This window comes from Protopterus annectens, chromosome 9.part0 (assembly GCF_019279795.1).
Source record: "Protopterus annectens isolate FY-2018-M chromosome 9.part0, PAN1.0, whole genome shotgun sequence".
NCBI classification, from domain to species: Eukaryota; Metazoa; Chordata; order Ceratodontiformes; family Protopteridae; genus Protopterus; species Protopterus annectens.
This window is the reverse complement of record NC_056743.1, coordinates 493486215-493512983: the sequence shown is the minus strand read 5'-3', so window position 1 is coordinate 493512983 and position 26769 is coordinate 493486215. Positions and strand designations below refer to the sequence as shown.

At 40.1% G+C, this 26769-nt stretch overlaps 1 protein-coding gene across 2 annotated transcripts in view; it reads left to right on the top strand.

The window, feature by feature from the left end:
• LOC122811291 (deoxyguanosine kinase, mitochondrial-like) overlaps window positions 1-26108 on the top strand; it is a 908708-nt gene extending 882600 nt beyond the window's left edge. For both annotated transcript variants that reach the window (XM_044083040.1, XM_044083038.1), the window contains exon 7: window positions 22865-26108. In XM_044083040.1, coding sequence (XP_043938975.1) covers window positions 22865-22891 — 27 coding nt within the window. In that variant the 3' untranslated portion in view covers window positions 22892-26108. The remainder of the gene's footprint in view (window positions 1-22864) is intronic.
• Window positions 26109-26769: the final 661 nt, after the last annotated feature.

Sequence of the window (26769 nt, the reverse complement as noted above, 5' to 3'; positions counted from 1 at the left end):
CTGACTACCGATGAAACCTTATTACCGGTGACTTCAGTACCCGAGGTCGCAGGTTCCTCGGTCCCCATTCCCACTGCAGATACCGACGCCACTCTTGGCGGAGAAACGGAAAGTTTAGCAAAGCCTGCCATTTCTGAAGGCGTTTTCAGGCCTACCACCTTATCTATTAAATCATTCACTAAATCTAAAGCTCCAATGAAAATTAAAAAAACAGGGTCCTCAAGCCCCCTCTCAAGGTCCCATGCCCAAAAAACAGATGCTTAAAATGGCTGAGGATTTGATTTCACTCATCAGCGGCTCTCAACCCCCCTCAGACAAAAGACCCAGGATGGAGGAAGACTACCCTTCCTCAGATCAGGCATCTATTACCTCAGGCCTTTCTGAGGACCTGGATTATGCCTATTCCCCTTTTGAAGACTCTGATGCTGAGGAGTGTATTCCCTCGGTCTCCCCCCCTGAGGACTACTCTTTTGGGGAAACCCTACATACATTGAGAGAACACTTCCACTGGGAAGGCCAAGATTACTCAGATTCCAAGAAAAGGCTCAGGGAATTTCTGCTGCTTCCCCAGCATAGGCCCCTGGCTATTCCTCCTGTCTTAGATATTTTGGATGATGTGTACGCAGAAGCCAGTCTTAATCCAGACTCTTTACCTCCTGCCCCTGTTAAACCAGACAGATATTACCGGGTTCCTGATTCTCACCAGTTCCTTTATAAAAGCCCTTCTGCTGACCCAGAAACTATTTCTCAGGGTCCCAAGGGGATTAAGGCCTCTACTGCTAAAAACTCTTTACCTTCAGAGAGAGATTCCAGAGCATTGGAAAGGTGGGGGGAAAGGTGTATACATTAGCCACTTTAACCATGAGGGCTTTAAACTGTCAATTTCATATGTTAAAGTATCAGCAGTTCTTGCTATCTCAGCTGAAAAGCAAAATGGCACAAACAGAACAACCTGATTTGAAAGAGTTGCAGGATTTGTTGCGTGGAGCAGAACAAGTGGGGAAGCATACCTTACAGTGTGGTTTTGATGCTTTAGAGGCCTCATGCAGAGCTGCTGTCACGGGGTCTGTCATACGCAGGCATGCTTGGCTCAAAGAACAAACCTTACCAGATCATGTCAAAGCAAAATTATTAAATGCACCACTACAAAAAGATGTACTGTTCGGTGTTAAAGCTGAGGAGGTACTAAAGAAAATGGGGGAAAAGGCTAAATCTATGCAAACCATTAAAGATTTCTTGCAGGTGCAGCCTCCATGCTTCAGCAGAAACTGGCCTTCAAAAAATTGGTCCTTTCCAGCCACGGACAGACCCCAAAGGGGTAGATACAGACACCCAAGGGGTAGAGGACAACCTCAAGGATCTTACAGAGCCAGGCAATGGCAATCACCAGCCCCAAGAGGTGGAGAAGACAGAACACAGTCATTTAGAAAACAGACACAATGACTTTCCCCTTTGCCTGCCAAACAAAGCTATAATGGCAGCACCTTTGGGCGGAAAACTGGCCTTATTTTCAAAAAACTGGCACATTGTTACAAAGGACAAATGGATTCTGGATATTATAGACAGAGGCTATAGATTCCACTTTCTCACCCTTCCAAAGATGAGGGGCATGCCAAACCTGCCACAAAATAAATGGGCAGAGACACAAAAACAAATTTCTGCTCTCATGGATATGAAAGCAATTCAGGAGGTACCTGCAAAAGAACAAGGTCAAGGATTTTATTCAAGACTATTTCTGATACCAAGAAAGGACAAAGACTGGAGACCCATCTTAGACCTATCTATTCTAAACACATATCTAGAGGTACCAAAATTCAAGATGCTCACATTACAGCAGCTTCTTCCCATGCTGGGCAAGGAGTCTTGGCTGGTAATGTTGGACCTCAAGGAGGCATACCTGCATGTCCCTATCAGACAAGATTGCAGAAGATCCCGCAGATTTCTTGCAGGTTCAACCCATTATCAATTCTCTGCATTGCCCTTTGGCTTATCTACTGCGCCCAGAGTGTTTACAAAATGCCTGGCATCAGTAATTGCTTTCTGCAGACAACGAGGAATACAAATCTACCCATATCTGGACGACTGCCTGATCCAAGCGGATAGCAAGAACATTCTATTGCAACATCTGGCGTTTGTAATAAAACTGTTAAATTGCCTGGGGTACACAGTAAACAAAAAGAAATCAAAGCTAATACCCTCTCAACAGATAATTTTCCAGGGCACCAGCTTAAATACAACGGCCCAGATGACTTACCTCACGCCAGACAAACAAGGGCAACTGTCTCAATACTTCAACAAAATGGCAACTTTAACCAGGCTAACTGCAAGGAAAATCCTGCAGGCTCTGGGGTTCATGGCATCTTGCATTCTACTAATACCAAAAGCAAAGCTGCATATGAGGAAACTACAATGGTACCTAAAAAACATATGGTCTCAACACAAACACAGCTTGGAAACAATTTTACCACTCATTCCATGCCTTCAAAAGGAATTTTTGTGGTGGGTTCAAGCATGCCAAAGAAACACGGGTCTCCCTTTCTGTATACCACAAGCAAGGCAAGTCATCACAACAGACGTCTCAGACTACGCATGGGGAGCACACATGGCAGACCAGTGCATCCAGGGAAAATGGTCCCAAAAACAGATGCACTTACACATCAACCAAAAGGAGATGCTAGCTGTGCAAAATGCTCTTATGAATTTCAAGGACCTACTGCAACTGGGCCAGCTATTGATAAGAACAGACAACACCACAGTCATGTGGTACATAAACAAACAGGGAGGGACGCATTCATATCCCCTATGCAGGCAAGCTATGACCCTGTGGAACACAGCATTGGAATTGCAAGTTCAACTACAGGCACAATTCCTGCCAGGGAAGGAAAACACTCTGGCAGACAACTTAAGCAGAAATATGACAGACCCTCACGAATGGAAGTTGCATCCTCAAGTCTTCTCAAAGATAACTCAAGCATGGGGACAGCCAGACATACATCTATTTGCCTCCCACAGCAATTACCAGTTGGAAAAATTCTGCTCAAGGACCTATCATCCGCAGGCCTGGAAAGTGGACGCACTATCTTTCAGTTGGACAGCATTGACAGTCTACGCCTTCCCGCCTCTACCTCTACTGACCAAAGTCCTATTAAAAACCAGAGCAGAGAGGCCAAAAATGATTCTCATTGCTCCAGACTGGCCACGACAGCACTGGTATCCTCTCCTAAAGAACCTGTCACACTCACCACCATGGATCCTCCCTCAAGTTCCTCTTCTGTTGTCACAGCACAACTACAAGATCCTTCACAGCCAGCTCAGAACTCTAAATTTAGCTGCATGGAAAATACCTTAATTTGCCAACAGGCTCTCCTCTCCAAGGAAGTACAGGATGTCATCTTGGAGGCCAGGAGACCCTCTACTAAAAAAACCTACTCCGCCAAATGGAAACGATTTTGCTCCTGGAATCAAGCAAAGGGCCAGAATCCTTGGGTAATAAATATACCACAGATTTTACAGTACCTAGCTGAGATGTTAAACAGTGGCCTTTCCTTCTCTTCCATCAAGATCCACGCTTCAGCAATTTCAGCACAATACAATACGGATCCTCCTTTATTCTTGCATCCTCTATTAAGGCAGTTCCTCAGAGGGGCAAAAAATATAAAACCCCCACGGAAACCACCAGCTTCAGCTTGGGACCTCAACTTCGTATTGGAGAAGCTGACACTGCCTCCTTTTGAGCCAGCCTCTTCAGCAGAGTTACAATACTTGTCGTGGAAAACAGCTTTGCTTCTGGCTATTACCTCAGCACGCAGGGTTTCGGTGCTACAGGCCCTCATGGCTGTGCAACCATTCATCATTTTCCATCAGGACAGGGTTTCCTTACGAACCAACCCTACCTTCATGCCAAAGGTAGTATCCAGTGTGGCTTTGAATCAGACTATTCATTTACCTACCTTTTATCCAAATCCCCAGAACAAAGGGGAGAGGCTACTCCACTCCTTGGACATTCACAGGCAACTTCATTATTACTTGGACAGAACAAAGTCATTCAGGAAATCTGAGCAGCTCTTTGTGTCCTATGCTACAGGTGCTCAAGGAAAGGCTATTTCCAAACAGACTATTTCAAAATGGATAGCCCACTGCATACGCTTTTGTTATTCATTTCATGGAAAATCAGTGCCTGTATACATCGGATCCCACTCCACCAGGGCTACAGCTACCTCAGCAGCTTTCCTCAGGGGGGTCCCTACCAAGGACATTCTGGAAGCAGCTACTTGGAGTTCAGTGCACACTTTCACCAAACACTACCACCTTCCACTATACTCAAAATCTAGAGCGGGCTTTGCCACAGCAGTCCTGCAGGGCATTCTAGCCCCTCCTAATTCCGCTTAGTACCAGCCACCCTTACTTAGCTTTGGGATTCTACCCAAGTGTGATGACTGCAGCTGTATGCACGAAGAACATAGTACAGTTTTGTACCTACCATAAATGTAGATGTTCGAGTGTGCATACAGCTGCAGTCCAGGTTACCCTCCCTCCATCCCCTCTTAGGACAGAGCTTATGACCAACACCTTTAACATACAACATATTTGGGGTATTCCTTTATGGTGTATTTGCTTGCAACTACTGTTTTGATTTATCTACTTATGTATGTTTGCATAACATCATGTATTGCCTTCCTTTCTGGGGGCACCTGACATCTGGGGCAAGAAAAACTGAAGAAAATGGCGTCGGCTGCCTCTTTTATACCCCTGCCGCACTGACATCAGGGAAGAAGCGACGACAACCGACGCCAGACCTAGACTTTGGAATTCGGCCGACCGAGGACCCGCCTGACGGCAGATAACCCAAGTGTGATGACTGCAGCTGTATGCGTACTCGAACATCTACATTTATGGTAGGTACAAAACTGTACTTTTCTCAGACTCTAAGAAAATACTATGAGTTGTTACAGAAGGAATTTCCAGAAGCTACACCTATTCCTCCAGTTCTGTCAGCTTTGGAGGGTGTGTGTGCGCGCATGTGTGTGTGTGCGCATGTGTGTGTGTGTGTGTGTGTGTGTGTGTGTGTGTGTGTGTGTGTGTGTGTCTGTGTTTGTCTGTATGTGTGTGTGGGGGGGTGTTAACTGCCTGCAATTTTTTTCCTGACAGTTAATTAGCTGCCCCTAAAAAGGTAGATAGTGTATAAATTTCCTCAGACTTTCTGAGTTTCTATACACTCTTCTCAAACCTAACCCAGCAGCTATCGCTTTAGTTATTCATACCACTGCTAAACAATTAGTTAATTCCAGTCCTGCTAATAGTGTAGACTTCTGCAGCTTTGATTTGATTTTCAGAATTGTGAATTGTCTGGCTTACATGTTAGTGTTTATTGTAATTGTGGAAATTTGAGGAATGTTTAGTCTGCAGTTCCTTTTTGTGAGGAAACATCTGATTTACTGCACTTACTGAAAAAAGTGGTCGAAGTCAGCTGGAGAGACAAGGTTTTTGTAGTTTGGAGGAAGACCAACAGCCGGTTAGAGAATCCGAATTATACTGCGGCAGTTTCCATTAATTCAGAGACCAACAAAAACTTTAAGGATGTTCATTCTATGTTAGATTTTAATTGTGACCCTTTTGGGGAAACTGGCTTGATTCAACATGGCCAAACAAAAAGAAATTAACTTAAAGAACATCTTTTGGATTTAGAGAGAGACTATTAAAGAAGTACTGTGCTGTACTTATCGAGAATAAGTATTTTGAAGGGTGTTTGGAAATCTGGATTGTTCCTAAGGGCTACGTTTCTTTTAATGTCCAAATGGAATTATCAGCACAGTTGTGCATCCCCGAAAGATGGGTTGGTTGTCTCTGGTACCCGCCGTTGTAATAGATGTAGTTTCTATATTTATATTGATACATTAATGCTTTTATTAATGCTTTTATTCACCCCAGGTCTGGGGTTACTTTTAATTTTAATGTTGTAGCAGACTGCCAAACCCCTAATGTAATCTATCTGGCTACATGCAAGTCATGTACTTGTTTTTATGTGGTCAAGACCAATCCCCCGTTTTTTAGAGAATTAGGGAACACTTGTGTAGTATTTGTGTGATAGAGTTTGATTGTTCACATGTTTTTAACTTCATGGTGATAGAGACTTGAGTGTAGTTTACATATGGGGTATTTTAGGACTTTTACTGAGAGTAAGGAGCTGCACTGGACTGTTAGGCTTCAGGCTGCTAAGCATCCTGGCCTTAATGGTAAGGCTTCTTAAGACCAGTTTTGAAATGTAGGGATTTATTCAACTGATTTGCTTGATTGTTTGAATTAAATGATTTGTTGCACTTGCGTCCTGCTTGTCATTGGCGCTACTGAATTTTAATTTCTGTAAAAGTATTGATATTATTCTATTTTACCATGGTCTGAAGAAGCACCTCACAGTGTGAACGCGCTCATCCTTTGTTGTTTATTAAAGTCACTGAAGTTTTTATTACTTCATTTCCTTTATTTGATTGATTTTTGCTGTTTTTATAGTATCCTGCCATGTTTCTGTTGCTGTTAAGTTTTATTTCCTTTCTTAGATACATAAAGGCGGAGGCCTGGTAGTAATGTATCAAAGACACTACATTATTTCTGTGGAAAAGATGCTAATTAATATTGAAGAAAGAATATTTGTTAGCAGAGGTAGGAAAAGTGCAAAGTTGCTAATTTTTCAAAAATAGATAACCCAGTTTTGGGTGTTTTATTCGGTATACCAAAGGTTTATAATGACCCAGCCAACCCACCTTTTAGACCTATAGTATTGGCCCCCAGCTATGTAACAGAAGGGTTCTTTTTATTTCTTGATGTGGTTTTAAACTCTGTTGTTAAAAAAATAGTTTCCTATATCAAGGGTTTATGGGATTTCCTTGATAACTTTGGAGAGTTTGATAATTACTACAGATTTGATACACTAAAAATGCTCTTGTCACTATTGACATTTGTTCACTTTTTACCACTATACCACATTCTGCTGGTGTTGACTTTACTGATATGTCTGGAGTGGAAATTAATTTGTATTGCATTTTACTTGAAACTCTTTTGGAAAGCAATTTTTTTTTTTTGATAAAAAAAATAAATCTACAAACAGTTGAAAGGGGTTGTAATTGTGTCAACAGTGGCCCTAGCTTTTGCCAATCTTGTCTTGGGTTGGTGGGAACACCAAGTATTGACCCCCATTAAGGTCATATACAAGGTTGTTTAACAGGTTCGTAGATTATCTTTTTATGGTTATTGAAGGCAATACTGATGACTTTATTTCTTTGTTAAATGCTCTTAACCAAAAGTCACATTTTTTTAAAATTTAGTTTAGGTGATTTTGGTATGAAGGTGAACTTCTTGGATGTATGTATTTATTGGGATGTAGTCGAATTAAGTTTGTATTTATAGAAAAATGTTTAGTAATAATTATTTACTCTATCTTAGCAATCATCCATCTTTTATATAAAAAAAACAATATTCCTAGAGGCCAATATATTAGGGCCTGTAGGGTGACTAGAGACAATGAGAAGTTTAACAAAGAAGTGGAGTTTATCACCTCTTTCTTTGTTCATGGAGGTTATAAATTAGAAACATTTAGACAAGCGGCACAAGAAACAGGTTTGAAAAGAGAGATTTTGTATCCACCTATTTTAAGACCTATTAAAAAGAAAATTATTAATGAAGGTTTTCTTTCTGACTTGAATAGTATTTGCAGCTTGGAGATTTCTGTTGACAGCCAAGCAATTTGGTCAGTGATTATTAATAATTGGAAGATTTTGGAGGGGAACTTAGATTTAATTAAGGTTATAGGGCAGGCACCCAAAAATTGTTTACAAAAACACTTGTAATTTTAAAAGCATTTTACAAAGGGATACCACAAAATTGCCCATTATAAGTAACATACTAACAAAGGAAAAGGAATGCTTAAATGAAGAGTATGTATCTGTTGATTTATTTGGGAAGGTCCTTATATTAGTTTACCAGACATAACTTTTGTTATGATTCCTTGAACTTTGAACTGCAAATCAAAATGGGTAATTTACATTTGTAAGTGTTCGGGATATGATGTTTATTATATATGTATGACGACAAGGAGTCTAGACAAGAGAATTAAAGAGCATCATATTTTATTCAAAAAATGAGAATAATGCACTTTTTAAACATATCTTATGTTCTAAATATAAGAAGTTTTTACTTTCAATATTAGAACAGGTTTCAGTAGACATGAGGGGTGATGATTTCAAGAACAGGACTGAGCAAAGAAAAACTTTATGGCAGTTAAGACTGGGGACTGACAAAACAGCAGGTCTGAATGACATGATAAGTGTTAAATGTTTTTTGAAGGCTAGGAGGTTAAAAATTATGAACTAAAATAAAAAAAAAAATTGTAGCCTGTATTTTAAAATTCTTAAAGTTTTCATTTATTTGGTGTATGAGTTATTCTGATGAAGTCTTTGTAGAAGAAAGCAGAAATTAAAGGATTTATATGCTAATTTTTTTCTCTCATGAGTGCATTTTTGGTGGTTTTCCTTTTCAACCATCTGATTTAAGTCATTTAGTTTCTTTTATTGTACTAGTCACTTGCTGTCTGTTTGCAGTGTGTGTGTGTGTGTGTGTGTGTGTGTGTGTGTGTGTGTGTGTGTGTGTGTGTGTGTGTGTGTGCACACCCATGCGTAAGTGTGTGTGTGTGTGACTCAGTTGATGATTCTTCCAGAGCTGTGGCCTGTTGTACTGTTTTGAAGAGGTTTGCCTGGCTGCATTCTCAAAACCTGAGAAGAGGATGTGAATAATGAGAATTTCTTTTCTATTCTGGATAGAGATTCACTTTTTGGTTCCTCTCCTGCAGAGCTGATTAGGAATGTGTGATGAAAGGGGTCGGTTAAATCAGGGAATTTCTAAGATTTTATGCCCTCCTCTTTATAATTTTCTAAGGGATTCTGTAACCCATCATCCAATTTTGGCATAATGACAAGGGTATTCCAAAAATAATTCAGGAACCCCCAAAGTCAAGGACCATCCAAATAGTCAGCTGGATATTTAAGGGATCCCCCCCCCCCCCATCCAACCCTGGCAGTCCCTTTTCCCTTCCAGAAAGTTTGAATATCCATTTTTCTCTTTGGCATCAGATAGTGTCAGACAAATGGGTTCTGAAAATCATTCTACAAGGATATAGATGGTAGTGAGATGATAGTCCTCCTTGCCAGGAAACTCTCTTATTTCAACCTGTCCTTCATTACATGCTTTTCCAAGGAATGGTAGAGCCAGTTCCTCCTTCCCAAGCTGGGAAAGTTTTTTGTTTAAGGATGTTTTTAGTGTCAAAGAAGGAAGATTCTTGGGGGCCAGTTTTGTATCTTTCTTCTTAGACCTGTTTGTGATGGTGTCTATCTTTAAAGTGATGTCACTTCACAATTTGTTACCTTTTCTTCCTCATTCAAGTTTCCTGGTAACTGTACATTTAAAAGATGCGTATCTCATTCCTTTTCACTCAGACTTCAGGCATTTCTTAAGGTTTGTGTGTCTGGATCATTTTCTTAGTTCTCTACTTTATCATTTGGAATATCCACTGCACCAAGAGTGTTCACCAAGTGGCTAGCTCCATTTATAGCTTGTTGCAGCCTACAGGATAAACATTTTCTTTTCTCCATATTTAAATGGATGACTTGCTTATCATTGCAGACTCCTTTCCAAGTTGTCTCAATCTCTGTCTTAGGTGAGATATCACTTACACAAGCTGGAGTTCCAAGAGAACATTCAAAAGTCCTTCTTGTCTTTTTTTCACACAGGATTGTGTTCTTGGGGTGTCGGATGGACACCTCAGTTCAAAGAGCTTGTCAGACACAGGACAAGAAAAAACACTAGATTTAGATCTAGATCTATTTTTAAGGTTTTCTACTCAGACTTCAGTCACTGCAAGGGACCACAACAGGATTTTGAGTCTCATGCCATCTATAATTATCATGATAACCCAGCAAGACTCCACACAAAAAAGAGACAATGGGATGTGAAGTCTTTCTTCTTCCAGCATCAGCATCCCTTGCTGGCTGGGGTTTGTCAGTAGAAAAATTACCTCTTGGAGATGGCAAATATCCATAGATTCAGGTGTCCCCTTATCCCTCCATTTTCAAAAGCAGTCAGCAATCACAGACTCTTGCGCTGTGCTTGGAGAGTAAATTCCGGAGGGATATTATCACAAGGTTTATGTGATACCTCGGACAGATACAAGCACATAAATATGAAAGAGATGCTTTCCCTGATCAAGCCTCAAAACTCACACAACATCTGGGATGTATGATATATCGTGACCCCAAACAACTTTAAATGATTGCCTGGATGATAAGAGTCTCATGCAGCAGGTACTAATAGAGGCAAGAAATTCTCGTATTAGAAAATCACATCTTAGTAAATGGAAAAGATAGTCTAGTTGGTGCCAACAACATAACCAGCACCCATTCAGAACTAGTTGTTCTCTAGTTTTACAGTATTTGTGTGAGTTGATATCCCATGGCATTTCTTACTCTTCTGTCAAGGTTCATCTACTGGCCTTTTCAGCATGTCTACCCATGTATCCTCCTCTTTCAATGTAGTCTATTGTCAAAATGTTTTTGAAAGGGGTTTGAATTAGCTGCCTCCAAGAAAACCAGTGACCCCTCCTTTGGATATTAATTTTGGGTTAGAGAAGCTAACACTTGCTCCATTTGAACCAGCTAACCTGTGTGACTTAAGGTTGTTAACATGAAAAAGTTTTACCAATTGCTCTGATCTCTGCAAGAAGCGTATCTGAGCCACAAGCTCTTATGGTGAGTCATATTCCACAGGGACAGGGTTACTTTGAGAACTAATCCTTCTTTTATGCCTAAAGTGTTATCAGTTTACTTTACATCAAACTATCCATCTCGCTGTTTTCTTTTCTGAACCCAAACTGAGGGAGTAAGGATTCTTAATACCTTGGATGTCCACAGACAACTCCGATACTTTCTTGACAGAACTACATTTTTCAGATCTTCAGATCTGTTGTTCATTTCTTATGAAGATAAAAAGAAGACGCATCCTGTGTTAAAATGGACTGTTTCCAAATGGTTGTTTAAGGCTATTTCCTTTTGTTATACTCACCACAAAAGATTTAGCTAGGCAGGGTCAAGGCCCCACTGTACCTGGGCCTTGGCTTCGTCTATGGCTTTTTGGAAATGGTTGGATTGTAGAAGCTGTAACTTGGTCCTCTATGCATACTTTTATAAAGCACTATACGCTTGATTCCTTCTCTAGGTGTAGATCAGGTTTTACAAGGGGCATTCTCCAGAGGCGGCTGGACTCTTCTCCTTCCACCTCCATATGTAGTAACCTAGCTTAGTCTACCTATGTAGCTAAGTCTGCTGCAGCAGTTATCAATATGATGGACATTGTACAGTTATGTAAGTAAACTTCCATAACAGTAGATGTTCGCATGATCACAGCTGCAGTAGCCACTCGCTCTCTCCTTCCCCCCCCTTGTTTTTTTGATGTGTTTATTCCAGGGTGTGATTATTTATTTATTTTTTTGTTCTTCCTAGCATTGTTCTTTAAGGGCTCAAATTCCCTCTCTCTGTTGGCAGGAAAGGTGTGAAAGGCTTGCTGTCCAAACATGTCGTTTAATCAGTGTATCTTGAGCTGACAGGCCGTTTGGGTGCACAGATGGTGCCCTGAAGCTTTGGAAGCTGACTGGCTGTTATATCCTTGGCAGGATGTAACCCATATAGCTAAGGCTACTGCAGCAGTGATCATCAGAACATCTACTGTTATGGTAATTTTATTTACATAACTATTTCTCCCTAGTCGCTAGTGCTGTTCTTCCCTATTACTTTTGCAGTGTTTATAACCTATGGAGATGTGCTAAGGATAGCCCTACATCCAGCTAGTAGACCAAAGTCTTTAATTCTTATCAGTGTAGGACATAAAGGTGGCATATGGATGCTCATAGGTTCATAGGTTGGTACTAGGCTATCAGCCCTAGGGCCTATACAAGCCTAGCCATAACAATTCCCTGGCTATTTCTTCCCACATTATTTACTTTCCTGGACCCCTGTCTAGCAGGGTGACTGACGTGATCCCTGGAATGAATTTCCTTTCTCCCATCCAATTGTCAAGGTTCCTCTTGAAGAGGTCCAAAGAGGCACTCTGCTTGACATGTATGGGCAATCTATTCCAGAGTCTGGGGAGTCTCTGGGTCAGGAACCTATCCCTCCAGCATGTTTTGTTTATTGTGATGACAAGGTTTAGATCCCTGGAGTGTGTAGCTCCGAGGGATTGGGATTTCTTTAAGTGTAGCATGTCCAACAGCTCTGGGTTTGACATGGCCTTGTATGTTAAGCAGAGATTGCCTCTGAGTAGACGATATGCGACAGAGTATAGCTGGAGTTTTTTAAGGCGGTCAGCGTAGGGCATCTGCTTTAGGCCTGTGATTCTTTTAGTGAGGTATTTCTGAGGCCTTTCCAGTTGTTGCAGATGTCTTGAGAGGTACATACCAAATGGGGCGTTGTATTCTATAATGGGTCTAATGAGGGATGAGTACAGTGGGACAATGACCTCCTTTTTTCTGGATGAAAAGCCCTTTGTGATGAGGTGTGCCACATAGAAGGATTTCCTGACTGTTGTGGCGAAGTTCAGAACTTATTTTCCACCATTCCAAACACTGTAGTTGTATGTTGGTCTGAACAGCCATCTTTGTGTTGGTCATACCAAGCCTTTTGCAGATGAATACCCCATTGGGGTTCCTTTTCCTTTCTTTTATAGTGCATTTTGAGAGTTTGTGTCATCCGAGAAAGGGAAATGTCAGTATGAGAGGTAGATTTCCCATAAAGATAGTCATAACAAGTGTTTGTTTTGTCTAGGTGCTTCTCATGACCACACTCAGTGTTCTATCTGTCAGATTTGTTTTTTGCCAAAGACTCTTCGCAGCCATCTGTCTTCTCTTTCCATTTATCTTGAAAGTCGTCTCAAGTTGATGATTAAGGGTACCATGGCTGAAGGAGTTGGAACCACGGCTGATCATATCTGAGGGGCCTAGGGTGTTTCCCCATGACTGAGTCAAGGCAGGGTTTTGAACCACAGAGGTTTGTTATAGCAGATATCCCCCTCAAGAGAAGACTAAGCTCATTTCTCCCATTCCGAAAGACTCTGAGAAGGTGTGGCAGGATTTTACTCAGGGCTTGTTTAATGCCTTGATGGCTTTTAGACCACATCTGGGGTTTTGGTTCCTGCTCCTCCTTAGTCCTCTACCCTTTAAAGATCTGGGGAACCTAATTCCTCTAGTAAGGAATCAGACTCAGCTGAGGATTCCTTGGCCTACTCCTGCGAAATGCTTCACCATTAGACTATGATCTTTGAGGAGGAGTCATTCATAAGTCCTGATTCCCCTTTGGAAGAATATGGGGACATATTGATATGCATGATGGAGTATTTTAAGTGGGATGGCTCCCAAGTTTCTGACATCCAGAAAATATATTACGAGTTGTTGTAGATGGACTTCCCTAAGCCTTCTGTTGTTCCTCCTGTTTTGGATACCTTTTCAGCTGATTCCCAACCTCCTCACTCTAAGAAGCCTTACCATTTTTGCAAAGTGCCTGAGGCTTTCAAGTTTCTTTATGTAAGTGTCTTTCTTCTGACCCTGCTGTGGTCTTTGTCCCTGCTGATAAACTTTCTTGGCTTTTGCCTTCCTTTAAGCTTCCTCCCAAGGCCAAAGATAGTGGAGCTATGTACACTGGCATTTTGTGTCATTAGCTGTCAAACTCACATAACCAGGTATATCTTATCCCTTTCATCTCATCTGGGAGGGGTTCTGTCTGTACCTCATTCTGAGGCTAGGTCCACTGCTGTTTCTCTGGTGGGATCCACATCTTGGGTGGCTTGTCACTCCATTAAGTGCCGTTACGATGCTGCCTCCTCAGGCTGTGTCATGAGACATTACTCCTGGCTTTGTCTTCAAGCTTTGCCTGATGGTATTAAGACTAAGCTTCTTGAAGCTCCCCTACATAATCTAAATCTCTCACCAGTGGCAGATTTATTTAAGACCTTACAAGACCAGGGCAAGTTCATGAAGGACATTAAACAGATTTTTGTCTCTCCCATTCCTAAGTTTCAGAGGAATTATCCTGCTAAAACTGATTTTGTTCGTTGACTGCATTGTCAGCCTTCCAAAGGTAAGAAAGTCACTAGACATGTTTTTTCTGACAAACCAGCTCAGACACCTAGATCTCAAAAAGCCTTCCTTTCAGAACAAGTCTGCCGCCATCTGACTTTCTGTCTTCCCTTCACCTTGGCCAAGTTCCCTTGTCTGTCAGACTTTCTCTGTCACTCCCTGTTTGGCAACAGATTACTTCAGACTCTTTTTGTTCTTTCTATCATCTGTCAAGGCTGCTTCATGGTCTGGAAGTCTCTTCCACACATTTTGGGCATTTCTTAAACCCCTTCACATCAAATTCCCCATTTTTAAGGGTGTTGCAGGATTTACTAGATCGGGGAACTATTCAACCCATATCAGAGGCCCTAAGGGGTACAGGATTCATTCCAGGATGTTTTAGGTCCTTAGAAAAGAAGGTTCCTGGTGGTCTTTTCTACACCTTTACTTTCCTCAAGATGCCCACCTTCAAGATGCTTTCCCTCCAAACTCCTTTCCCCTCTTGCTACCTAGTTTCCCTGGATCTGGAGGACACTTAGCTTCATATTCCCATTCACCCTCTATTCAGGAAATGCTTACATTTCTTCCTTTCATTTTCAGTTATCTTCTTTTTTCTTTGGTCTTTCCATAACCCCAAGGGTATTCACCAAGTGCCTGTCTCCAGTCATAGCTTTCTGCAGGCTTCAAGGAGTACAAATATTTCCTTATTTGGGCGATCTGTTCCTTCAGGCTCCCTCTCTTTCCAGGCTCCGGCAAGACCTGCACTTCACCATGCTCCTGTTACACAGTCTTAGTTTCACCATCAATCTCCAGAAGTCTGTCTTGTCCTCCTCGCAGGATCATATCTCCCTGGGATGCAAGATTTCAGCTGTTCCAATGCTGACGTCTCTGCCTGCTCCCAAGGTACTGTCTCTAACAGCTTACTTCTAGTCCTTGCTTCCTCTGTCTCTAGTGCCTGCAGGGAATTTCTGAGGCCTCTGGCGTTCATGATCTTGATCAGCCCCAGGCTCTTTTTTGGCAAACTTCATGTGAATAAGTTTCAGTGGTAAATGCAGTCAGTGTGGTTTCATCATTGCCACTATCTGGAGTTTTCAGAGCCCTTAATTCCTTGTCTAAAACTCCACCGTCTTTGGTGGATTCAAAACATCTCTATCAATCCATTTGTCTCTTTCCAGCCTCCTGTTAAGTCTTAGGAGCTCTTTACAGATGCTTCAGATTCGGGCTGGCAGACTGCTTTAGGCATTATGAAGGTTTAGGGTCTCTGGCCCACCTCATTAGCAGTTGGATCACATCAACATCAAGGAGTTGCAAGCCCTTATTTTTGCTGTACAGGCCTTCTACACTGTTTGGTCCCTAGACCCTTTAAGGATCTATACAGACACCACAGTCCTGTGATACATCAACGAGCAGGAGGGACACAAGGTCTTATTTCTTCTCAGACTAGCTCTTCAGGCCTGTGATCTAGCTATCCAAATACAGGTTTCTCTGCAGGCAGTTTACATTCCTTCAGGATCAAGCAGGACTCTCCGAACATCTTGATGATTCCCTTTTGGTCCAGACAACACTGCTACTCCTTCCATTTTTATCTGGCCAGGTGCGATCATCACAAGTTACTTTACCAAATGGTTCATCTAACACAAGACAAGGGGTTTCTCCTTTAATGTCATCTGCCCACTCTTCAGTTAACACTTTGGGTGATAGGGTTTTAATTGTGTTTCGGGTTTTAATTGTGTTTCAACACCATTTCTCTGAGGACTTGCTTAAGGTTCTGCAGGAGGCCAGGAAACGCAATGCCAGAATATCATATATGTTCAAGTGGAAGAGATTTATTCTTTGGTGTCTTAAGCTTCACCAGGATCCCTTTTCTGTGGAGTCGCTTTGGTTCTCTTTTACTTGTGTGAACTACTCCATACTGGCTTAGCGTATTCTTCTGGCAAAATTCTCTTGTTAGCAGTCTCCACTTGTCTGTGCTTGAACCCTTCGTTGGCCTCTCATTTTGAGGTTAAACAATTCCTGAAAGGCATCCACCACATCAGGCTACCAAGAAGGTCTGTCCCTCCTTCTTGGGACCTTAATTTTGTTCTTGAGAAATTGGCCCTTGCTCACTTTGAGCCTGCTGCTGCTTCTTATTCTGCCACATTGCACCTGGAAGACTGTTTTACTGGTTTTCCTCACTTCCCCAAGACAGATTTGAACTCCAAGCCTTAATGGCGGTCTCCTCTTTTTTGATTTTTTCCTAGAGACATGGTATCCTTGCATACTAATCCCTTTTTATGCCCAAGGTAGTCAATGAGTTGTTCTTTAATCAGTCTACCCAGTTTCCTTCCGTTTTTGCTAGTGATAAGGTTCTACACACCTTGGATCTTCCTAGACAGAGAAAGAGGTCAGCAAATAAACTAATAAGCAAACAGACAGACGAACGGCTTCCAAAGCAAGGCAGGCTTTTAATGGAGGTTTTAAATATAAAACCACACGAACAAATATTTGTAGTAAAACTGTAGTATTAAAATGTCCTTTAAGCGCTTTTCGTTTGTAACCAACACAAACTTCTTCAGAAGGTAAAATGAACATTCAGCTACCATCCTTTTAACCCCAAAACAGCGGGAAATTAAACAATAAAGACATCAATAAATCAATTAATCAATATAAATAACACACTGTTTGAAATACATATACTTTAGACTGACAGTTGGATAAGAGTGGTCACCCACAAATAGATGTCAATTGCTAAATAGTATATGTTAATAAAAAATATATAAAGATACACTACCTTTGTAAACTAAGTAATTTTAAAATACATAAGATGGAACAAGCTTCATTTAAACCAGGGTAATTAAAGGCATTCAACCTTATTTGCCATAGTAGTTCCAATTCCTCCAATTTAAATTAAGCTGGTCCACCACGAGCATCTTGAACAAAGTCATCAACAACTAAATATCTAAACTTGTGCAAAGGATTGCTGTGAACATGCTTAGCTAAAGCATTGTCGAACTTATTGTGGGAGATTGCATATTGATGTTCGTATATTCTATCCCTGAGCCTGCGCTCAGTCTTGCCCACATAAAATGCAAAACAATCCATGCACTTAGCCAGGTAAACAATGAACTTACTGTTGCAGTTATATTTAGATTTAAGTCTATAAGTCATGCTGTGCACAGAAAAGACATTGGTACAGTCAATAAATTTACAGTAGCTACAGCATCCACATTTTGCCATTCCTTTTATCTTGGAAAGAGGTCTATCGTGCTTCTCAAGATAATTCTTCAAACTTCTACCCTTTCTATATACCACTTTAAGTTTGTCACCAAGCGTCTCAAAAACTATTTGGTTGGATTTATACAACTCCCAGTTTGTAGTAAGTAACCCAATGATGAGTTTACTTTGTGCATTAAAAGAAGTGACAAAAGTGTGCTGGAAAGTCTGTTCTATAGCTATGGACCCAGTAGATGGAATAGATAGCTCTGAAGGGTCACTGAACAACACTAGACTGGAGTCCAGGGTTTGACACCTAACAGTGGGGCTCAAGATAGGTTTAAACCAGTTGTTGTAACGCTTAAACGTAACCTCATCAATTAAACTGTCAATAAGAAGCTCAGGATAACCTCGACGCAGAAACATTTGTTTCAACAGGGTACATTCACTGACAAAGTCAACATCCAGGCCAGAAATACAAGAAGCTCTCACCAGCTGACCCTTAACTACCGATCTCTTTTGGAAGAATGGGTGACAGCTGGAAAAGTGCAGGAAAGAGTTCGAGTAAGTCTCTTTCCTGAAAATTCTAGCAGTGAAACATTTGTTAACGATATCTTTACTCAAAACGATGTCTAAATATGAAATAGAGTCTTTACTGAAAGTAAAAGTAAATTGCAAGAAACTAGTGGTTGAATTGAACTTGTCAACCAAACTAGAGGCCAAATCTGCGTCACCCTTAAACAGAATAAAGATATCGTCTAGGTATCTGGTATAAAATACTATTGCATCAGTGTCAAAGTTGTCATTAAACACAAAGTTGGATTCCCACTGGGCCATAACTAAGTTAGCGACACTGGCCCCACAAGGGGAGCCCATCGCTAACCCTATCTTTTGCAAGTAGAATTTGTTGTCAAACAAAAAGTAGTTGGTAGTCAAAATCAGATCCAAAAGTTCCATAACCAAAGCGATGTCTTCATTTGGGGCATTATGTTTTTTCATCAATTCAGCAACCCACTCAATGCTAGTGTCATGTGGGATACATGTATACAAGTCCCTCACATCTATCGTTAAAAAGTTGTAACCTAAATTAAAATCCAACTCCTTGATCTTCCCGAGGAAAGACCAAGAGTCCTTACAGATGTGAGGTTCAAGAGAGACATATTTCTGTAACATAGTATCAACCACCTTAGAGCAGGCATACATGGGTGAACCACGGCCATCAATCAGAGGTCTCATAGGTGGGTTGGAGACATCCTTGTGAATTTTCGGTATTCCAAATAATGTTGGATACCTAGGGAACAAAGCAACCATGTAGTTTAACAAACTCTGGTCTATTCTGCCATCTATAAATAGGTCATTCAGACAAGATTTTATAAGATTGTAAGCTGAATTGACCTCTGACTTTGAACTAATTTGGTAAGTGTCATTGTTCAACAAGGAAGTCATCCGTAAAACAGTCTGAGTTGTCGAATATCACCACCCCTCCACCTTTGTCTGGTTTGCATATTCTAATATCCTGAGATTGAATGAACTCCAAAAGTTCCTTCTCATGTTCAGTGTGATTAAATTTAGGATATTTTCTAGAATCAGCCAAATTCCTAAAATCAAGTTCACAAACTTGCTCAAAAATGGTAGCAAGTGGGTGGAGAGGAGGGTTAAATGTACTGGAAATTCTGTAACTGTTATTCGGTGTAAGACAGGGTGTGTTCCTAAAAAACAAACTCAGATTTAATTTCCTTACATAAGATATAAGCTCCACAATACATTTAACCACATCCATATTATGCCAAGGAACATAAGTATACCCTTTTGATAAAAAATCAACAATGTCAAGTGTAATTAAGCTGTGAGAGAAATTAAACACTTTAAAGTCGTTGTCATTGTTGGTAATAATAATAGGACGAGTGAGACTCTGAGCTTCAGCTATGCCTGTAAGTGTATTGTCACTAAAATCAGATACAGAGTCGTTGTCAGAAACTTCTGTATTAAGACAGGCATCAACATGACAAAGAGAGGTACAAGAAACATAAGGATCGGAAGAACGGTGGAACTGTGAAGAATCACTGCCAGCAAGCTGTTGGTTGTTGGCAAGTGCCTGGTTCACCTGGAAGGTTTCGTACCTTTCTGTTGTTTTGGTCTTGCCCCCGATGGATTGGGGTTCTGAAAAACCTGTTGTTTGTAGTTGTAATTGTTAACTGGAACTTGGTGTGGCTGACTAGTGTACTGGCGCTGTCTATTGTTATAATTATAGTTCACTCGTGTGTTATTCAACAGCCTTTCACTTCTACGTGGTGGTTCCTGATTATGGTCAAAAGACTCAAAAGCTCCACCTGTATCATTGTTAGTAGAAGGGAGGGGGGAACCACCAGGAGGTTGAGTAACAGTTACAAGTGAGCCTGAATTGTCAGATTCTAAGCTAGAACTGAGATCCTTACACGAAGTGTCAGCCAAGAAATAACCCAGTTGCCAAACTTGAGCAATAGGAGGGGGTGGATACGCCAGTCCCTTTTGGTAAGCAAGACTGTCACGCTCAAGTTTTTTGGATTTATTAACACTTAATTTGTTAAGATGCTGGTTAATGCTGGAAAAAATCCTTCCATAATCAAACTTATACCTGTTGAACGAAGGGTCATGTAAAACCTTAGTATCCACCTCTTTGGCAAGGTTGTAAACCTTCTCAGCCATTAAAGAATAATGTTTTATCATGACTTTGAGAAGTTCGAAGCCCTGTCTGTCAAAAAGTTTGATTAATTCCTAGACAGCTTTGGTATTATTTGGAAAAAGTCTATATGTAAATCTGAGCAACTATTCATTTATTTTCATGCTAGGAAATTATGTTTGGCATTTATAAGCAAACCATCTCCTGGACTTCAGAAGCTAATTCGTTTTGTTATTCCTTTCATGGCAACCAGCTTTCTGCCTGTGTTTGGAAACATTTTACCAAGGCACGTCTTCTGTGCATGCCTTCACCAAACGTTACAAGCTGAATGTGATTTCTAGATCCAGGAGGGTGAGTTTTACTAAGGCTATTCATGGGTCTGTGGATAATTCTTCTATGCCTTCCTCCTCCATTTTCTTAAAGTAGATTTTTTTTACTTTCCCATAGGTTATGAATGCTGCAACAGTGATATGGAAGGACATAGTACAGTTGTGTAAAATCTTACCATAACAGTAGATGTCCTTCCCATTACTGTTACAGCTTTCAGTCCCTTCATCCTGCCCCTCCCCTCTCCCTTTTTTTCTTTTAGGATCATCTACCTGGCCAAGGAGTATTTGCCCTTTTCCTTAGATGTCTCCTTTTTTCTTTGGAGGTACATGTTCTCCCTTCTCCTTGGGGAAGCTCTGGTTCTCCTAGGGCATGTCAATTCTGAATTTGAAGGATCTGTACCATCACCTTTATGTGCCCTAAGCTGAAGTGGGGCACATACATATGACGTATGACACTGATAAGAATGAAAGACTTTGGTATACTGGCCAGACATAGGTCTATCCTTGGCAGGAGATGATCATAAGTTATGAATACTGCAACAGTGAAGGGAAGGACATCTACTGTTATGGTAACATTTTACACAACTGTACTTTCCTTCCTGATCATAAACAAAATTAAGGCGTGATGTTTAGCAGTTCTTCCTGGTGTCTAGTGCCCCACCACCACCAATTTTGCAGGATTTACTTGTCAGTCAAGGAGAATTTGAAGGTATTACAGACCCCCCAAACCTACAAGTACATACAACACACATTTATGAATGTACACATACAGCTCCTGTCTCGATTGCACTTGCATATACAATCACCCATTCACTCCAAACACACTCCTAAACCTACCCTGTCCCATAACTGACTCCCTACTGTGACCTCCCAGGCAGCCACATACGTACATACACATATCCCCCCATCACTACCTGTCCACTAATCTCCCCTGCACTTCCCTCTACCACAGTGGATGAACATGTTTAGTTAATTCATATAGCCAGGAGATATCCATGTTACTTTATGCAGCTGATCGATTCTCTGAATTGCCCAGCTGCTTAAGTGCCTTACCACACACAGATCTGGGGGAGAGCACATGGCTAATTAGCATATGTCAACCAGAATGCCTCATTAACATGTAGCATGGTTGAAGAGACAGCCCACCTTGGTGTTGCACATCTTCATGCTGAAGAACTATGCTAGGGCTGTATCTGAATATGGAATGGTTACTGTGAGGTGTATACTTGTTGTAAACCTCACTGTAACCTTTATGAATTCAGCCCACTATGTTTAGTAATTTATTTGAAGCTTTCAGAAACTACATAGATCAAATGTCAAGTCCATCAGTGTGAAACTCACACAGATGACTGAGTTATCTAACATGTTATCTGTGTCACCATATTTACCATTCCTTATAAAAGTTGAACAGAACCCTCAAAATTCTATAGGGACATTGTGTTAAAGGAATGAGCCATGTTATGAGACATTAAGAAATGGACCTGATGTTGTCCTTTTCATTCCTCCTTAGTAATAGGTTGCGGATCCACATGTTGCATCCAGATGTGGTTCTAGTCTCAAGCTAGTGGTTTTGGTGTTTTTTGGTCAGATAAGTGTAAAATTCCAATTGTTGACAGTTGTTAGTGAGTAATAATTATTATTATTTTTTTCCCCTTTTCTTCTGTTTTCACTTCCCTTCTTATAGTTACAAAGCATCAGGGACCTTAGTCTTCCCTATCTTCTGCTGTTGCTGTTTCTTCTTTTGTGCCGTTGGCACTTTCATAAACAAAAGAAATGTGTATAGCAGTTCTTTCTAATTTTCTCTAGCGTTAGAGAGTCGTCTCCTCACACACAGGATCTACCCCCTTCTTTCATCAGATCTGAGAACTAAGCCTGTCCTTCCTCTCCTAAGTCAGCCTCTCCTGAGTAGCCTCCAGACTACTTCCCCTCAGGGAGACCCCCATCTTCCGATACCTCCCCAGAACACCACACAGAGGAGGTCACTCGAAAGAAAAAATGTAAAAGGAGGCACATAGACTCCCCTATGGAGTCCCTTACAGAGGACACTGATTTCGATTTCCTCACATCCCAACCATCCATCCCTGGCCTGGTGCCTTTGTGAAGTGCTTGAAAGAATTTGGAAACCTTGGGTTTCAGGTATGAGCCTCAGATACTTCTTTATCTATAACTGTAGTAACTTCTTTGAGTTATAGGGCAGCAGACTCGATCTGGGGAGTTGAGGAAGGCATGGTGCATTATGGTTAGAGGGAAGAGCTCGAGACTCGGATCCAGCATCTTGGAAGGTGACCAAGTTGGATATGACATCTGATCTGAGACCTATTACTGAGGAAGAATGAAAATGGACAACATGGATACCTAGTTATGGTGAGTACATAACTTTTCTTTCATTTACATGTAGTTTTGAAGAAACCTTTGCCTTATTTGTTGCATTGTTTAATAGTTGGTTATTTGACTTTCTGAAGTTTAATTATTCAGGAAATAGAGTTATTTATATGCACAAGTCAACCATTTTCTTTTTTTTTCTTTTCTTTTCCTTCCCAGGTGAAGAACTTTATAAAGACTTTGTAGTTTGGAGCCGTCAACCTGCAACTCTTCCGTTGTCATGTTACAATTCTGCAGTCTCTCTGAAAAACCTAAGGAAAGCAGATCAGTCACATCTTGCCCTGTTTTATGATGCGGTTAGAACCAATGCATTGTACTTAGTACTATAATGCAGTATTTGGTCTAGAAGTAAAAAACAAACTACAGTGCTCTTATTTTTGTCTTAAAAAGGTTTTATTCAGACTGCCCAGTTAGAAAGATGAGACCAGCCCACAACCAAATTGTAGAAAGATTCCCTCATTATTGTTCAGTACAGAAGCATTATACAGGTTCCATTATAGCACACCATGAATTGTTCCAGTGGCTTGGATGTGTGTTTATTCCTTAAAATTTGAGAAGCATGAATCTGCTACTGCAATCAGACTAGAACATAATCATTACAGATGGCCAAGGTAATATTATCATTGAATATCCACCTAACTTGATTTGTTGAACAGATTTTCACATATACCAGTTGCATCTGTGCCTAAATTGATTGCTAAGTGCAGTTCTGAATATTTTTCAGGGCAGTATTAATATAGTTTAAGCTACAATGACATTTGCATTATTTACACATTAATTTTAATGTTTTATTGTGTAAAATACCGGTAGACGTGAATGCTTTTTAATATTTTTTAAAGTCATCTTTTACAGAAAGATGTTTGTAATGAAACTGCTTTCATTACAGTTTGAGCACATACCAGTACTTGAAATCTGTCAAAATCAGTAGTCTTCTTCACTCCTTTGGTTCTTTTCTTTAAAGAAACTCCTTTTATCCTCAAGCTATACCTCATTTTAATAATCTATAATAATGTACCTCTCAGCTATAGTCATGGCAATCTTTTGCACTGTTTGGAGCCACAAAATAGCACTGTTATGTTTAAGTGGTAGACAGAAAGCTAGAGATGTTTCAAAATAAACTGATTTAGTGTTTCAGGAAAGGTATTTTCTTTGTGAAAAGGTTTTTGTAATATTTTGAGACATGCAGATGTTTGATGATTTTTGCAGCTTTAAAAAAATGTTGCTGTCTTAGCTGAAACTATACTATGTTACTGTCCAAAAGTGTCTGCCTGGTGGGGCAGAAAGCATGCTGTGTAATAGTTGTAAGAAATTCAGTTTTTTGTTGCAATACTGCTGTAAGCTGTAGGAAGATGACTGCTTTCTGAGGCACTTCTGTCTTTATGTAGTACTACATGTTAATGTTGCTATCTGGCCTTGTATTGATTAATGCATTTTATTCTGTCTGCATAACTTTTTTGACCCACTGACTCAGACTCTCCAATTTTATTGTAATGACCTAAATCTGTGTGAATGTCTGTTTCAAAGTGCAGTAGAACTTGCTGGTTGCTGTCTAAATTATTGAGATTTCCCTGTTCACTGTATTATTTATTTTGATTTTGTTTCTTCTTTTGTCGACCATTTCATCTTCTAGATGTCACCTAGAAAGGAAGGTAGCATGGCAGCAGGTAGGATTGTAAATGCCAGTGTGTAGATGGTTATTATTAGGATTGTTATTGGTGGGTTACTTGGAAATCAGTTTCTGGCACAGTCTTCTGGATACTTATCTGACCAGCAGTCAGAAAAACTTGCAACTGAGTATGTTCTTTTGTGTCTTTTATCAGTCACTTGTTCAGTCAGCAGGTGGTCACATATAGTTGTATATGCTGTGGTCTGAAGATGCATTGTTTTTTGTGCAATAAAAGTCAGGGGTTATATTTTTTTTAATTTAATTAAGATATGAATATGTTATCAGCAGTTTTAAAGTATTTTGTATAAACAATGCTACTCTCCATGATTTTTGTTTCAGGTGTTAGTTTCCGGAGTTTTTCACAAAGTTATCTGCACCCATTTTCTTACTGAAGGATGGTCAGCAGCAGAAGCTGATCAGCACATTCACATTTAGAATGTCTGGTTAGCTTAAAGAGTATGCCTGTTTGTTGTGCTTACTGTTTTCCTCTGGTGGTGTGGAACAGAGATTTAAGGCTGTGAACTGCTAATAAGCTTTATCCTACAGTCTGTGGTTGTGTCGGTCTATCTCAGCTTTTTTTACATAACCCTTAATGAGCCCTTAACCATACCATGGTCTCTAGCTCATTCCCAAAGACAGGCATTTGTGCTTAGTCTTGCCTATTTATCAGATGAAGAAAAATAAAATAATGGCAGGTTGCACTGAAGCTAGCCGTGCAAATTTTGAAAGTTGCTAAAACAGTTTGTCAAAAGTGTATATCACTTTTTTGCATGTTTATAATTGTATGCAGTTTATGTAGTGTAGGACCAAAGTCAACTGAAACTGCTTTAAACACTGTAGGGGAAAAGCACAGGATTTTTAAAGAAATAAAAGATGTCTCCCATATCTGGATTTTATTCTTATGACTCTAGACAAGCTAATTATTCACATGCGGGATCAAACAACCCAGTGTACTCTGAATGATTCCAGAGAGGACTGGAGAATTCTTTAAACTCTGCATCAGCCAGGGCAGTGTAATTCCTGAAATATTAGATATAGCTGCCTATTGTAGTCTCCTTTTCTTCTTGTAACCAGCTAGGTATAACAGAAGAGGAGTTTGACATCTTGAAGCAATTACGCATCTCTGCTAATTCTGTAGTAGCATAGTAACACCATCTTCCAAAAGGTTGAACAAGAAATCCAAAGTATTTTTTTTAAAGAAATTGGGTGTTCTGGCCACATTCTTTTTTGTGTCATGTCAAGAAAGCCAGAGCTGAACAAGCATTTTAACACATTTTGTTGACCGTCACTGAATGGATTATCAGGAATGAAAACCTGTGCACATGTTTGGGTTGTGTGTGTGTCTTCCTCATAAACGTTTTTAACATTTTTTTTAATGTGTTCTTCCATTTTTAAGAGTTTATGTAGAGTCTTCATTCAAATGCACTCTCCAGGATAGAACACTTGAATCCTTTTTTGTTTGGCATGTCAAATAGGGCATTTGTGCTTAGACTTTTGCTGCTGACTGTTTACAAGTGAAGGAAATTTGATGAAACATTGCCCTTATGAGGTAGTATTTTAAAAGCAATTGAATATAAGCATACATCTTTCCAAAGCAGTATTTATGAAATAATGCTTGTGGAATCCCTGAATCTTGCAAGATCTTTAACTTGTAACCTGACAAGTCAAAAGATTTATGTTGCTGCTATATTAATAAATTCTAAACATCATTTGAGACGCCCTAGATGAATCAGATCATTATCTGCAATCAGACTGTTTTGTTGCTTGGCTTAGAGTATTTGTATAAATGTTTTCAGGCAGTAGTTATGCTTGTAGCAACTGGCATCTATGACTGAACTACTAAATCCTACTGAGAAAATAATGTGTGCAGACTGGTTGGGGTTTGCTCTTTTCAAAAGTAATTTGTTGGCAAACAATAGTGCTACTGTATAGTGCTACTGTGTTAGGCCTAATACTAAAATGTCAAGGCAGAAGATAACCTGATACCTTTTAATTGGATAAACATTCTGAAGCATGGCAAAATATTTGATATCCGTAAGTCTTCTCTTTCAGAACATTTGTTTTGTTTCTTTAAAATGATACTGAGTAATGGTTTTGTATATAATTTCTTATTAAGAGAAGGAAAAAAATGTTGCGTGTGTTATATTTCACATAACATACATTTTGTTATGCTTGCATAGCAAAGTGGGGTCTGACAAATGTTAAAAACAATTACATAGCAATGTGTTTAGTTGCAACATTCCTTTCATGTATTATATTAAACAGTTGATCTTTTTTATTGTACAAGTTTATGCTACTGCAGAGCTTTAGAAATATTTTGTAGTTAATAAATAAATAATAAGTAGCGTGTTTGTATATTCATGTCAGGTGTCAAGCAGCCAGTCATTCAGAAATCAGC